The following is a 16,060-nucleotide window of genomic DNA, read 5'->3' as shown; positions in this document are numbered from 1 at the left end:
GGTTCACCTGCCTATTGTTTTGAAGGCATGGGGGGCATGCAGCCAGGGCCGCTACCCACTGCCCTAAGCTGGGGACTCCCTCAAGCTGGCTCTTTTTTTATGGATTCTGTGCCAATTACATTCCCAGCTGGGCTTCCTGAACAACGGTCCTATTATCCGCACAGCTGGAATTCAGCCGCTGAAAAGTCATCAGCCGCCCACCAGGCCAGGGGAAGGAAATGGCCAGGGCTGGTTTGGGGACGCCAGATAATTGGCTTGTAGGAAGCAGGGAGGGTTACGGATGGCTGAGTTCAACATTCAGCTTTAGAGGAGCAGTGAAACCTAGTGGTGGGTGCGGAGTATGAAAACCAGGACTTCTGGGTTCTTGTACGGAGGGTGTGAGAAGATTGAATGCGTTAGGAAAGAATAAAGCGAAGCGCTGGGCATTCCTGGGCCCTGCCCCAAGCTCTGTGTCGGAGCCAGCGGAATCATAGAATCATAGAATAGTAGAGTTGGAAGGGGCCTAAAGGGCCATTGAATCTAACCCCCTGCTCAATGCAGGAATCCACCCTACAGCATACTTGACAGATGGTTGTCCAACGAGCGAGCGACAACGGGTTCAGGAGCCAAGGAGATTGTTGTCACATCTCCTGCATCGCAGCTCACCCTTGTGATGGTGATGAGTTCTTGGGGCACCAAGGACAATTTGAGGAGCAAATGAGGTTAGCGGGCAGGACAGCCAGGTAGCAGTGTCTAGTGGTTAGAGCAGGAAAGGGAGAGCCCTGAATCCTTTGTCTGGCTTCCTCCTCAAAAAGCCGCATCCCAAATTCTGCCTACTCGGTTTCCCATCATCCCCACACACACCCTCTCTCTGCCCCTCTTTCCAGGGCCCTGCCCCTCTGCCCCGGCCGTCTCTGAGGCTTTGGGGCTTTCTTGCCTTTAGGAAATCACTTCTGAGAGAAGAGAGGCCAACGGCTGCTGCTTCCGAGACGTCTGTCGAGAGCATCTTCCCCGGGGTTCCGGGTGTTGTCGGAAGAACCGAGGCGAGGGACACCTTCGGTTCTCGTACCGAAAAGAGCCACGTCTGCTTGGCACATTTGGGCAGACAATAGACGCATGGGAGCAGGGGGGCCCTCGCAGGCGAGAGAGATAAAGAGGGATCAGGGAGCAGGTGCGAGGGGCAGACCGGAGCCAAGTGGTAATCCAGGGCAGGGCCCAGCGCCAGCGCTAGGCACCGTGCCAGGAGCTGCCACCTTCCGGGCCATTAACCCCATCCAGGCCAGGCTGTAGCCCCAGCCACGGCCTCTCTCTGTGTGGTTTTGTTTTTCGCCCATTATCCGCCCTCTTCTGTCTGGCCTTGCTTCATCTTTTCTGTCCCTCCCTCCCCTTCCTTTCTTTGCCTTCCATGACACGTTCTGTTCCCCTGTGGTATTCCCACCGCAAATGTCAGCCGCTCGCCTCCCCCCCCACCCCACCGCTCGCCACCAGCCTGGCCGTTGTCACCCGATCTGTCAGTGACGTGCACAATAGCCCTTGGCCCAGAACAAAAGGCGAGGACGGCATTGACCTTCACTACCGACTCCGGGCCTTATATAGCAACTGCCACGCTCCACAAAGGCTCCTTATTATAGCCGCGGGCCGCCAAGCCCACCCAGGGAGACCGGAATAGAACCCAGGAGTCCGGCCTCCCAGCATGCCCTGCTCTTCACCCAGCCTGGCCTTCTCCGAGCTGGCCAGAGGACCAGAGAAGTCCAGGTTCCCATCAACCCCTCATCTACGCCACAGGTCTGGAGAAAACCCAGGTTCAGATCGGAAGACGGGCTCACGGACCAGGCCCAAACAAGGCTGTCTGGGCACGGAGAAGCATCTTTCACGTTTTGAAACTTCCCGTGGGGTTTAATTTAAAAAGGAAAATGAGTGCCAAGCCTCAAATCAACCAGGAAGCTGTTACCCAGACGTGTGGGTCCCCAGGTGGTTACAAAATAGCGAAAGAAAGGCACTTGCCACATGCTCAGAGGTATAGAGGTATATCTGGTTTTTGTGAACCGCCCAGGGAGCTTCGGCTATTGGGCGGTATAAAAATGCAATAGATAATAATAATAATAATAATAATAATAATAATAATAATAATAATAATAATAATAACCTGCTTGACAATAATTACACGTCTACCCAGAACCAGATCCTGATATTGAAAATTGGAGGGGTGGGGTAAACCCTGGGGACGCTGGGCTTAAAATATGACAGGTGCTTCCCTCCCCGAAACAGAAAAAAAAAATCTGATCTAAACTCCAAATCCAAACTCCCAAGTTTTGTTATTTATTTATTAATTTTTCCAAAAAAATGAGATTGGAAGATTGGCGCTTCTGTTGTTTTTATTTAATCAACAAAATTTATCTCCGGGCCAGAAAGGTTTGCAAATTACTGCCAAAAAAAAAAAAAAAAAGGATCTAGAATTTCACATTGAGCTTTGGCTATTGGGTGGTATAGAAATGAAATAAATAAATTCAATTTTTCTGCCATCAGTGTAAAACTGTTGATTCTTTTAGCGGTAATTTGCAAGGCCATCTGGACAAGACATACATCTTTGCCGTCTAGGGGGAAAAAGAAACACCTCAAACTTGCTCAAAATACTTTACCAGGGGAAAGGGATCTACACGCCATCTATATTTACTGTTTAGTAGTGGCGCAGAGCGGTAAAAGCAGCAGTTTCTGCAGCTGAAACTCTCCCCACGGCCTGAGTTCGATCCCAGCGGAAACTGGTTCTCAGGCAGCCGGCTCGGGTCGACTCAGCCTTCCATTCTCCCGAGGTCGGTAAAATGAGTACCCAGTTAGCTGGGGGAAAGGTAATCACGGCCGGGGAAGGCAATGGCAAACCACCCCGCTATAAGGCCTGCCAAGAAAACGTCAGCGAAAGCTGGCATCCCTCCAAGAGTCAGCAATGACTCAGTGCTTGCACGAGAGGTTCCTTCCCTCAAAATAACAGCCTCTTACTTGCATAAAATAATACCTATAAACCAGTACAGTTCCCCATAAACCTCTTGTCTGGGGTTTTGTGTACTTAAGATCTTTGAGGATTTTTTCCCCTTTTGGGCCAGGAAAAAAGAGGAGGGCCAGGATCTCTTCTCGATCCTCCCAGAGTGCAGGACACGGAATAACGGGCTCAAGTTAAAGGAAGCCAGATTCCAGCTGGACATCAGGAAAAACTTCCTGACTGTTAGAGCAGTACGACAATGGAACCAGTTACCTAGGGAGGTTGTGGGCTCTCCCACCCTAGAGGCCTTCAAGAGGCAGCCGGACAACCATCTGTCAGGGATGCTTTAGGGTGGATTCCTGCATGGAGCAGGGGGTTGGACTAGACAGCCTTATAGGCCCCTTCCAACTTGACTATTCTATGATTCTATGATACATTTGATATATCTGTCACCTTCACTTTCATATATTTAAACGAATTCATATTCTTGCCCAGGTATAACAGTATTATGGATCCAAAGCATTGTTGGGCTGTGTTTCTCTGTGAAAACCTGGGATAGAGTCCCATTTATATACCATTTCTCCACTTGTGCGAAAAAATCAAGAAGAAGAAAAAGAGGTCAGTTTGTCAATTCAGATTTAAACACTTTTACCACAGACTCATTGTGCAGCCCTGGGCAAGTCACTGGCAGGATCTACATTACTGCTTTAAATCGGTTTATAACAGTAGTGACAACAGTTGGGCCCCAGGACACCCTCCACATACAGTTTTCAAACCGTTTTCAAAGTGTCATATCCTGCTTGGTGTAGATCTAGCCTCAGTTCTCTGTCTGTACAATGGGATTTGCAGTGGCATGCCAATAAATGTGAGGGCCATCTGCGTTTGGTTCTGCTAATGTTTCTCCCTCTGGTTTTAAAACAGTAGTTGTAGGAGGCTTTCATTCTGTTTTGGGGTCAGGGCTCTATTTAATCTCGCCATCTCTCCGCCCCGCTCTAGATCACCCCAAAACTTCTGTTAGTTTTGGGGTGACCTAGGCGTGGAAAGAATGTATCTCCACCCCTAACAGCGGAGAGAATACATATATCACACCTGTATATATATTCTTATAGCAGCTTTCCCAGGGGTGATTTAGATTGGAAAAACAGCCCAGGGAGAAAGTGCATCATGGAGTTATCCAAGGTTGCTCATCCGAAAGCACAAAGCTTTTGGTTTGCGTTCATGGGAGTGCAGATCGCATAAGCAAATCTCCACCGGCAGAGAATAGAAGCCGCAAGAGACAGCAGCAATGAGAGAAGATGTTTTCTAATTTGTCTCCTCTTGCCTCATTTTGTGTACTGGATTGAGTGGAGAATCGGAGAAGAGTGTTTAACACTCAGGGGGAAAGAGCCCCTGGACAATCTGGGGCTCTTGACACAGCTCCCGGAATCAACAGCACTTTGTCATGTGCTGAATTTATAAGGTTTTACTTTCTCACTGTGTTCTTGGGGGGTTGATGGGGGGGGACACACAACAAGCAAGAAACTATGGGTAAAGGTGTGGGAGGAAGTGTTAAGGAAACTACATGAGAGAACAAAGTGTTTACGGGGACACTCCTGGGTTGCATAAAAAGTAGGCTGTTCCTCTGTCTCTATTTTCCTCCACCCCCCTGAGGCTCTGCACTCCCCACCCCAATGGAATCTCAACCCCGTTGTTCCAAGATATTTTGATGTCCCCCCCACCCGCCTCTCCCTGAACCTGTTCTTATTCTTCATACCACAACAATGACGACTGATTCCAATTGTTCCAGGGCATGCACGAAAGGATTTGAGGTGGGGGGAGGAGGGGGGGAATGGGTCTGTGTCCATATGAGGCTGGGCCAGGGGGCGGGGGCGGGGGGATAGGGGGTTTATAACAAGGGCTCTGGTTAAGCACCCTGCTTAGAACCCCCCATCGGCGCTGGTCTCAGGTAAGGCCCAGTGCCAGCTGTCCAACGCGTCTTCCTCACCCGTCGTAGGTGCCCGCATCTTGAGGTTGCAGAGGTGGAATGGAGCCCAGAGTAAAAAGGAATGATTCAGGGGGAGTGATGGTGCCAATCTGTTGATTTGCTGCTTGGAGTTGAGATTTTTGTCTGTGAATGTCAGGGCAGAAGGTGGTTTAGGAATGCGTATCCTGTAATGCGCATGAATTTATCAAGGCATGTGCCTGTGGGTTGCACGGGGCGTCAAAGGAGTCGCACGCCCAGCGGCTTGCAGGAATGATGTCGCAAGCACAAGGAATTTAGGGGTGGTTCAATTTGTGACGGCGTATTTGTTAGCAGGAGCGAGCGCACCCCAAGGCATGCGCAGCGCACCTGTGGGCGCGCAGAGCAGATGTAGTGTATTTGCAGAGAAGGTGAAGAGTGCAAGCATTTGCAAGCTATATGGCGATGGTCTTTAAAAACATACCATTGTTATATCGTTGGGCAGAAACGGGGTTCTGTTCTCGTGGGTCTTGCGTTTGGGGGAGAGTTTTGCGCATGGGGCAGCATTTGCAAATGAACACATGTCCTGCGTAGGGCTTGTGAAAATGTCATGCATAAATAAAAAGGTGTCGTATGCATATAGTGGTCGAGGAGGTATGTCTGCATGCAGTCTTGACAAAGTTTGGGTTGGTGTCGGAACGCACGAGAGGCGAGTGTCACATCAGTGAATTTAGCGTGAGTTGTTTTGCCTTTTTGCAAATCCTGACATTCGCTGGGATCCTAGCGGTTACGTAACATCCAAATATCCAGGCAGTTGAGCCCACACCGTTTGCACATCTCTCTTCCTTCTCAGGAAGAACTCAAAGGTATTGTGTGCCAGCTCCCAGCATTCCCCATGGCTGCCTGGGGGATTCTGGGAGTTTTAGTCCAGCACAACTGGAGGGCACCTGTTTGGCTGCTGTACACACACGTCCTTTGAAGAATCGGCGATTAAAAGAGCAAAGACATTTGCATTCTGAAGTCAGCCTCCACTTTTCCTTTCCGCCCAAATGCAAACAGCCGCCCAGGTCTCCCAAAGCTGGAATCTCCTCCCTTCGCTACGAACTAGAACATTAATTGAATGTTAGACCTTTTGCTTGAAATTCAGAGGCCAGGATCTTTGGGGGTTTTCAGCTGCCCTGCCCACGTGCAAAATCAGAGAATCGGTAGCAAGGAGTCCCACAGGCCTGTTTGTCGAGGGGATGCTTTCCCTCCCAGGTTTGCTTCGGGGTGTGTGTGTGAATGTTCACTTCTGGATGGTGTCTATAGTACCGTAACAGAGAGCGAATGTGGTCCTCTTGCTCGTTGCGAGACCTGCTTGTTTTCAGGCTGGGTGGAAAACTGTGTAATATTGGCGAGTTGGATGTGAGGGCGTGCTTTTGTCTGGAGAAAAGAGATGACGTGGAAGGTACCGGTTTTGGGAAATCTACCTCAGTCTAAGTACATGTGACTGAAATAATAGCATAATCTGCCCGTGTTAACCCTGCTCCCTTCCTCTGTCTCCTCCCCTGAGTTGAATTTTCGATTGCAAGCTCTTTGGGGCAGAGACCTTGCACTTTGTAAAGCAACAATAAACGTGCACGGCGTTACGTATAATAAAACCACCATTGCAGTGTTCTGTGTGCCCACCGCCCATGTCTTCTCTCATTAGAATGTATTGGAAACGTCATGATAGAAACTGTGTTGATTCTGCGCCTGTTCCCAACAGGAGTCCGGCCCGAGGTGTCACCCGGTTGTAGATCTCCTGTGGAATCCTAGGACAAGAAAAAAGGTAATAATAGAGAGCTTTCATCTGGGTGCAGCCACTTCTGGAGCGCAATGGAGTAGCTAAATAAATCTTTTATCTAGTGTCCAGTTGCAGGGTCTTCTAGGGTGGGGCATAGGAACTGTTTCTAAGGGGTGCACTTTCACTAAAGCCGGCACAGTGGGTAGCAGTCAGGTATGGTGCAGTCCTCCTGTTGTCCACTTGGGGGCAGCAGCACAACCACTTCCTTTTTAGAGAGATGTGTTGGGCAATGTGGAGCTGCCCCCTGCTGGCCTTGTTGTAAACTATAGATTGCATAATGGCTCCTCCATGGAGATGCAGACCCCTAGTGGCCTGTCGGTGAGTGACACCATTCCCACCCACCACGCCTGAAAGTCAGGGGTTCGAATCCTACACTGGGTTGATGAGCACATGTGAGAATGTCACTATCTGCTTGTGTGGGTGTGACCCTTGGAAATATTTTGCTCCCTCTCCAGCCATGTCTTCACATATCGAGATGTCCGAATTTGGCACCGCCGCCCCTTACCTGCGCATGTCAGAAAAGGCCAGGATCGAAGCACAAAACCGACCTTTCGACATGAAGAAGGACGTGTTCGTGCCGGATGACAAAGAGGAGTTTGTCAAGGCCAAGATCGTTTCCAGAGAGGGTGGCAAAGCCACTGCAGAAACAGAGAAGGGCAAGGTGATACCATCCGCTAGGCCTCTCTTTGACTCATGGCATGGTCCAATTTTCTCCCCTCCCAAAGCATTTAGGAGGGAACACTACCCCACGGTATCCCTCCCAGAAGTTGTCCTCCCAGACCAAAAGAAGGTTCTGGAACCTTCTAGACTCTTGAATTCTTCCACTCCACAGCACCCTTTATAGCAGCCTTCCTCAACCTGGGATGCTCCAGATGTGTTGGACTACAACTCCCAGAATGCCCCAGCCAGCTGGCTGGGGCATTCTGGGAGATGCAGTCCAACACATCTGGAGTGCCCCAGGTTGAGGAAGGCTGCTCTATAGGCACCGATTCACACATCCACAATGTTTTTAACACACATACACACACACACTGCCTTTCCTTCAGCCCTGCGCGATGCCCCCATGATATCCCCCAGTCTTTCCAGATATTCTTTCTCAGTGGAGGCTGGAAGCCTCAATGTCAGTGGGGTGGTGAATCCGCTTTGGGTTTCAGTCAGAACCAGTCAGAACCCTGAAGGAGCTCCTCCGATGTCAGTGGGGCGGTGAATCCTCCGGACTGAAACCCGGACCGGATTCACCACCCCACTGACATCGGAGCCACCAGCCTCCACTGCTCTTTCTGCTACCTCAACAACCCAGCATGGCTAAATACCAGCTGTAATACCCCCATTATCTATCCCTAGGGAATTTCATCCCCCCCCCTTCCCCACATGCCCTTAATTTATTAGGTTTTCAGAGCGAGGGTGTGTGGAGCGGAGGGAGGAGGCGTCCCGTCCTTGAGGTGGGCCCACCCCACTTAGCAGAGTAACGTTCTTGGCTCTTGGCAGACGGTGACGGTGAAAGAAGATCAGATCATGCAGCAGAATCCGCCCAAGTTCGACAAGATCGAGGACATGGCCATGCTCACCTTCCTGCATGAACCTGCTGTCCTCTACAACCTGAAGGAGCGCTACGCGGCCTGGATGATCTACGTAAGCCCGGAGGAGGCACGGGGGGTGGGTGGGCAGGGGGTTACGGGGCCTTCATGTAGCCGCTAGGGTTATTCCAGCCGCACTCCAAGAAACAGAACGTTCTCCACGTGCCACAGAGAGGGTCATGTGTAAATGTGCGTCAAGCCAGTCTGCAGTTGCCTCTTGCAGGAGTACGCGGACACTGATAAGTAAGAACAGAAGAAAAGTCCAGCTGGATCAGACCAAAGCCCAGTGTTCAGTTTCCAGCAGTGGACAGCTGCCTCCAACCCGCCCACAAGTGGGCGCATCATTGATCATTCAGTCTCCTGAGAATCTCAGCTCTCCCTCGAGTTTTCCTGCCTTTCAGGCACAGAAGTAGGAAGCGTCCTTCGCAGCCAGTTAGAATATCATCTTTCTCCTTCCTCTTTCTCGTCTGGCTTCTCCTTTAGACCTATTCCGGGCTCTTCTGTGTGACCGTCAACCCTTACAAGTGGTTGCCGGTCTACAATGCAGAAGTGGTGGCCGCCTACCGGGGGAAGAAGCGAAGTGAAGCCCCTCCCCACATCTTCTCCATCTCTGACAACGCCTATCAGTACATGCTGACAGGTAAAGACCGGGGAGCGGGGGGGCTGTTGGGAAGAAATGGGGCCCTGGATGTGTGGGAAGGAAATGGGATGGCAAGTGTTTGGGGGACCAAGATGCCATAATTGTTTACGACTTAATAGCTAGAGGTCTCTAGGTGGTTCACAAAATAAACTGTATTGTACAGTTCATAGAATCATAGAATAGTAGAGTTGGAAGGGGCCTACAAGGCCATCAAGTCCAACCCCCTGCTCAATGCAGTTCTTCCTCTCTTTCCTTCTTTCTCTTTTTGCTTGCTCTCTCGTTCATGTTTTCTTCCCTCTCTGTTTGGTTCTTTCACGTCTTTCATTTTTGCTTTTCTTCCTTTTTTTGCTGACGTGTTCTCCTCTTTTAATCCGTCTTTCGCCTTCTCCTTTCCTCTTTAGATCGGGAAAACCAGTCTATTCTGATCACGTAAGTTCCAAGCTCTTTTTCTGCCTGTCCTTCCAAACTTTTTGGAACGCTCTGCGCTTTCATCATTTAATCTAAGGCCGCTTCTTGGCCCGCGGTCTGTTGAAACCCGTCTGTTATATCCCAAACTCTTTCCTGCCTTTCGTTTGCCCTGTTCTGTCCCTTGATGAGTAGTAAGAATTGCCCCTTATCTGCTCCTTTGCAGCGAGTAGTAAGAACTAGTTCCAGGTGTCTGACCGGATACGGAAGCTCCTCTTTTTTGTGTGGGTGACTCAACCTCCCAAAATTCTGGGTGATTCCGATTTGTTGACTTCTTTGCAAAATTGCAGTAATATAGCTCATTTGCAGCCCAATGGATTCACACACTACAGCAGGAACAAGTGTTGCCTGTATTTTTAAGAACAGCTGCAGTATATTAGACGACATAGCCGGCTCTACCATTAGGCAAGTTGTTATATAGTGCAGCCGGCCCTACCGTTAGGCAACAGATTAGATGCCAGAGCCGGTCCTACTGTTAGGCAGAGTGATTTGGGGTGCTACAAAAAGGTAGCAAACTTGTTAGTTATTTCATTGATTATTATTATATTTTTACTGCCAGGAAGTGGGAGAGACGCTTGCGGGATTCTTTGCCTCAGGTGCCAAGACCATTTGGCTGGCCTTGGGTACCACACACCTTGACTGGCAGGGGGAGATTTCACCATTCAGTGCTCTGCCTCACATAGCCAAATGTCTTGAGCATCACTTTGGATCCCTTGCGAACCACCTTGAAAGCCTCCGTATGGAGGCAGAAAGGTGGGGCTGAAACACCTCCACAAACAAGCAAGCAAACCTTTCCCCCCCTCCATCCACCAAAGCACCTGACACGTGGTAGCGTGGACAACCTTGTGTTTCTACCCACAGCGGAGAATCCGGTGCAGGAAAGACGGTGAACACCAAGAGGGTCATCCAGTACTTTGCTGTGATCGCTGCCATCGGAGACCGTTTCAAGAAAGACCAGGCGGCATCTACTGGGAAGGTGAGCATTTCGGGCTCCATGCTGGCTGAGGGTGATGGGAGTTGTAATCCGAGACATCGAGAGGACACCAGGTTGAGGAAAGCTGTGTTGCGCCGACCACGTGAAAACCCCATCCCTGGCTGCAGCTGCTTAAGAGCTTGAAGGCACCCTCTGGATGACCAACGAAAGCCAGAGGGGCCCGGAGTCACACAGAGATGGAAAGAAAGGCCCCCATTCTCCATCTTCTGTTGCTGATTGGCTGTTCTTGTCTTTCCCGTTCTCCAACTGCCCACCCATCCTGCCTCCAAACTAGTAGGGAATGTCATTCTAAACTTTCCCATCGCCTGCAGGGGACTCTGGAAGATCAAATCATCCAGGCCAACCCCGCCCTGGAGGCTTTCGGCAACGCCAAGACCTTGAGGAACGACAACTCGTCCCGATTTGTAAGTGTCGCTCAGTTGAGAATTTGAGGCTGGGAGGTGGGAGGGAAGCCCTTCTTTGATATGTCAAGGTCATCACTTGTCCCCACCGTCCTGCGTGCCCCCCCCACTTCATTTCTCTCTCCCTCCCACTCCAGGGTAAGTTCATCCGGATCCATTTTGGGGCGACAGGGAAGCTGGCATCAGCTGACATAGAGACCTGTGAGTGTCACTGCTTATACTTACATTTCTTTCACGCTTGTTCACCCCCTTGGCCGTCCCTCTCAACCGCTCCGTCTTCTTCTCTTGGCATTTCTTAGACCTCCTTGAAAAATCCCGGGTCATCTTCCAGCTCAAAGCTGAGAGGAACTACCATATCTACTACCAGATTTTATCCAACAAGAAGCCAGAGCTCTTGGGTGAGTCTTCCCCGAGTTATTCCAAAGGACTTCCAAGTCTAGTCTGGTCAGAGACCTTGCCGTTAACATATCTGAGTGAACTTTAGCCTGCCCCAGTTCCTCCGAGGTGCAGCTGTTCCATCTTGATACGCCGGGATGAGTACCCAAATGTCGTGGGTCTAACGTATGTTGAATTTTCGAGGAGATTGAGTTCCTGAAAGCTTTGTTTATTCTGAGTTGACCTCTCTCCTATCTTGCTGCGTTGAGTTGGTGTTTCTCTTTTGAGTTGTAATTATTTTGAGTTTGGACTTTCTCTACTTAGGTTGGGTTCAAAAGAGCTTGTATAGCCTGTGGTGGGATCTTTCCAGCCTTGCTAGGGCTGAACTGGCAGCCACTAAGACTTTCTGGGCTGCGTCTTGCCTTCACTTGAACTTGCCAAGTTAGCTTGACGTCCATCTTTGTTTTGATGAGTTGTATTATTGTGGGGTCATGTTTGCTGTCCAGCAATGGAAGAACCATTTGGGAAGGGATCTTCTTCTGTTGCCTTAGTTCCTGCCCTGCTAATGTATCCCAACTGCTCTCATTCCAGATATGATGCTGGTCACCAACAATCCATACGACTACGCCTTCATCTCCCAAGGAGAGACCACGGTGCCATCTATTGACGATGCTGAGGAACTGTTAGCAACTGACGTGAGCACCGCAGACAGAACGATAGTCTAAGTTGAACAACTCATGAATGACCCACCTCTGTCACGGCTTGCTCAGTACAAATCCCCCTTTCGTTTCTCCCAAGACAGAGCGCCTTTGACATCTTAGGCTTCACCCAGGAGGAGAAAAACTCCATCTACAAGTTGACGGGAGCCATCATGCACTACGGAAACATGAAATTCAAGACGAAGCAGCGTGAAGAACAGGCCGAACCTGACGGCAGCGAAGGTGGGAAAGGCGTTCCCTCATTACTAAGTGGTTGGTTCCCAAGTCCGGGAGACAGGCTCATTGCCTGTTCTGGATGGGGTTGCTCTGCCTCTGAAAGAACAGGTTCGTAGTTTGGGGGTACTCTTAGACCCATTTCTGTCGTTGGAGGCTCAAGTAGCCGCCACGGCTCGGAGTGCCTTTTACCATCTTCGGTTGGTTCGCCAACTACGGCCTCTCCTGGACAGGGATAGCTTGACCATGGTGGTACAGGCATTGGTAACCTCAAGATTGGATTACTGCAACGCGCTCTATGTGGGGCTGCCCTTGAAGCTGCTCCGGAAGCTGGAGCTAGAATGCTGCAGCTCGGCTGTTGTCTGGAGCTGCCCCTTTCCAGCATGTAACTCCTCTGCTGAGGGAACTGCACTGGCTGCCTATTCGCTACCGGGCCAGGTTTAAGGTTCTTGTACTTGTGTACAAAGCCCTAAACAACTTGGGACCAGGATACCTGAGAGAGCGCCTTCTCCCTTACCAACCTGCCCCGTCACTGAGGTCATCCGAGGGCCTGCTCCTGGTGGTTCCACCTAGATCCAATAAAAACAGAATAAAACAGTTAAAACAAAATTTAAAAAGAAGCAAAAATCAGAAATCCAAGGCTGCATGTTAAAGAAAGGCTTCTTGGAATAAAGATGTTTTCAGGAGGCGCCGAAAGGAGTACAAGGTCGGAGCCTGCCTGACCTCCAGAGGCAGGGAATTCCACAGGAGGGGGGCCACCACGCTGAAGGCTCTTCCCCTGGTGGATTCCAATCGGAGGATGGATCTAGGTGGAACCACCAGGAGCAGGCCCTCGGATGACCTCAGTGATCCAATGTTGGGATCCTTGCCAAAAAAAGGCTGGACTCAGAGCTCCATGAAATGGATGTTTTAGTGCACTGTAGTTACTGGGCGCTCACGAAGTTTCGCGGGTCCCTCTCACGACGTTGCCTGCCTTCCGCCCCTTCTAGCCTTCTTCACGCGACAAAAAAACAGCCCGGTAAACCCGACTTAGTTTTAAAGACGGGAGTTGCCGCTATCTCCTGCTGTGTGCAGGAGAAGCAGCGGGATCAAAACGGCCTGCTGAATGGGCCATATGCAGGTCGTTTACTTCCTCTTTCAAAAGAGGAAGTAATGAGGGACAAACGTGTGGGTGGAGAAGCGACGGTAAGCAAACACAATTTTCCCTTGTGTGACGACGCTCTACATGGAGCCATGATCTGAGCAAGCAAACTTGCCAAAGATCTCCTAATCCAGCCTTCCTCAACCTGGGGCGCTCCAGATGTGTTGGACTGCATCTCCCAGAATGCCCCAGCCAGTCCAACACATCTGGAGCGCCCCAGGTTGAGGAAGGCTGTAATCCCTTACATCCGGGGTCCAGAATCTCTGGGGATTAAATCCAGCCCTATGTTGTCTCCGGATGGCCCCACCTTATCCCCAATCACTCATCATTTGTGTTATTCTTTCCCCATTCTAAAAGGTTGGAATGCTGCACCTAAAGTGACATTACCTCCTTGCTCTACTTCTGGAGACAGGGGAAAACGTTCTTGTTCCAACAGGCTTTTGTGAACAGTCTGGACATTTGTTAATGCACTAGATTTATTATTATTTTTAATTGTCATTTGCTTTTTAATCTTTTAAAGATGATTTAATTGTATTTTTAACTTGTGTATACTTCTGTTTATATGTTTTAATTGTATATGTTTTAATTTTGTAAAGCAGCCGTGAGTCCCAGTATTGGGGAAAAGGCAGGATACAAATAAAGAAATAATAATAATAATAATAATAATAATAATAATAATAATAATAATAATAATAATAATAATAGGAGCTTTTAGCTCAAATATGCTGGTATTTTGGCTTTGCTCCTTTTGCCTTTGATTCCACCCACCAGCAGAATGTGAGAACTTTTCCAAGATGAAATTTCGCCCTTGTCCTCTAAGAGGTTCAGTGCCTCTACCTCAAACAACTCAGCCCATTTTCCCTTGCCTCCCTCCATGCTGGACCCCTGACAATGTCTGCGGCACCACCTCCCTCCCCATTCCTCCTCAAAGCTCACCTTTCCCACCTGGCCTTTGCCATACCTTCTCCACCTTCGTACCCCTCCTTTCCCACTCGTCTGCCAGCATTCCTGTACCACGGCGTGGCTTCATCGAGTGGTTTCCCCCCTCTCTCTGCATTTACAGAAGCCGACAAGTCGGCCTACTTGATGGGCCTGAATTCAGCCGACCTTCTCAAAGGAGTCTGCCACCCAAGGGTCAAAGTAGGCAACGAATACGTCACCAAAGGGCAAAATGTCCAGCAGGTAAGAATCCAGTCCCAGAGACAAGGAAGGACTCCGCATCCTAAGCTTTTGACGTGAGAAGTTGCGTGGCCAGTCTAGGCTGGCTGCTCTGGGGTCAGTGGGGCGCTGAATCCGCTCCGGGTTTTGGTCAGAACTCTAAAGGAGCTATCCAAGGTGCTGGTGGCTCTGGCGTCAGTGGGGCGCTGAATCCGCTCCGGGCTTTGGTCAGAACTCTAAAAGAGCTATCCAAGGTGCTGGTGGCTCCGGGGTCAGTGGGGTGCTGAATCCGCTCCGGGTTTTGGTCAGAACTCTAAAGGAGCTATCCAAGGTGCTGGTGGCTCCGGGGTCAGTGGGGTGGTGAATCCGCTCCGGGTTTTGGTCAGAACTCTAAAGGAGCTATCCAAGGTGCTGGTGGCTCTGGGGTCAGTGGGGCGCTGAATCCGCTCCAGGCTTTGGTCAGAACTCTAAAGGAGCTATCCACGGTGCTGGTGGCTCCGGGGTCAGTGGGGTGGTGAATCCGCTCCGGGTTTTGGTCAGAACTCTAAAGGAGCTATCCACGGTGCTGGTGGCTCTGGGGTCAGTGGAGTGGTGAATCCGCTCCAGGCTTTGGTCAGAACTCTAAAGGAGCTATCCACGGTGCTGGTGGCTCCGGGGTCAGTGGGGTGGTGAATCCGCTCGGGGTTTTGGTCAGAACTCTAAAGGAGCTATCCAAGGTGCTGGTGGCTCTGGGGTCAGTGGGGCGCTGAATCCGCTCCGGGTTTTGGTCAGAACTCTAAAGGAGCTATCCACGGTGCTGGTGGCTCTGGGGTCAGTGGAGTGGTGAATCCGCTCTGGGTTTTGGTCAGAACTCTGACCAAAATCAGGAGCAGATTCACCGCCCCACTGACTTCGGAGCCGCCAGCCTGCACTGGGGTGGGCATATGTCCTCATTTACAGAGGTCAGTCCTCTTTTTGAACCATAAGAACTGTTGCCCATCAGCAGAATTGAACTCAAGTCGCCTGGTCGCAGTCTCCTCCGCTACGTGAGATGTCATTCCCATTATACTAATGGTTTCTAAATTTGCATGTACACATATAAATTAGCATATGCACGTTTTATGGAAATATCATTCTAATCTTTCCTCTTTGTTTGGTGATGAAATTCCTGTCGCTGTTGTTTTCATAAGTGGCCACCCTAGGATGGAACCCAGTTTTGAAATTTAGCACCTTTTTGCAACTTGGATGTGAAATTTCAGGTTTGTTTGGTTCTTTTGAGATTTTCAAGGTCCCTTTAAAACACGCACACACGGCCACCTTGATTTCCTCTTCTCCCTTCGCAGTTTCCTTCCAACTCTACTTGAAACCCTAGTGAAGGAATAACGCGCCTCTCTTTTCACTCCTAACCCGCTCCCTCTTTTCGGACAGGTGTATTTTGCTATCGGGGCCCTGGCTAAGTCGGTCTACGAGAAGATGTTTAGCTGGATGGTCATGAGAATCAACACCACGCTGGAAACCAAACTGCCGCGGCAGTATTTCATTGGAGTGTTGGACATTGCAGGTTTCGAGATCTTCGATGTGAGTCGTTCTTCCTGTTTTGCATGGTTCATTGGATGGATGGACCAATGGATGGATGGTCCAGGTGGACACTGCACAAGATGGCCTCAAGATGACCACAGAA

The 16,060-nt window shown here is 50.1% G+C and overlaps 1 protein-coding gene across 1 annotated transcript in view; it reads left to right on the top strand.

Moving 5' to 3' along the window:
* Positions 1–7,174: 7,174 nt before the first annotated feature.
* LOC134406447 (myosin-7) overlaps positions 7,175–16,060 on the top strand; it is a 33,213-nt gene continuing 24,327 nt past the window's right edge. The window contains exons 1-12 of the mRNA XM_063137879.1: positions 7,175–7,378; positions 8,206–8,349; positions 8,778–8,934; positions 9,336–9,363; positions 10,261–10,375; positions 10,705–10,797; positions 10,932–10,995; positions 11,094–11,192; positions 11,761–11,864; positions 11,972–12,110; positions 14,306–14,424; positions 15,808–15,957. Coding sequence (XP_062993949.1) covers positions 7,175–7,378; positions 8,206–8,349; positions 8,778–8,934; positions 9,336–9,363; positions 10,261–10,375; positions 10,705–10,797; positions 10,932–10,995; positions 11,094–11,192; positions 11,761–11,864; positions 11,972–12,110; positions 14,306–14,424; positions 15,808–15,957 — 1,416 coding nt within the window. The remainder of the gene's footprint in view (positions 7,379–8,205; positions 8,350–8,777; positions 8,935–9,335; positions 9,364–10,260; positions 10,376–10,704; positions 10,798–10,931; positions 10,996–11,093; positions 11,193–11,760; positions 11,865–11,971; positions 12,111–14,305; positions 14,425–15,807; positions 15,958–16,060) is intronic.

Source organism: Elgaria multicarinata, chromosome 11 (genome assembly GCF_023053635.1).
Source record: "Elgaria multicarinata webbii isolate HBS135686 ecotype San Diego chromosome 11, rElgMul1.1.pri, whole genome shotgun sequence".
NCBI lineage: Eukaryota > Metazoa > Chordata > Lepidosauria > Squamata > Anguidae > Elgaria > Elgaria multicarinata.
Note: the sequence above shows the minus strand (reverse complement) of the source record. Positions and strands in the feature narration are given on the sequence as shown.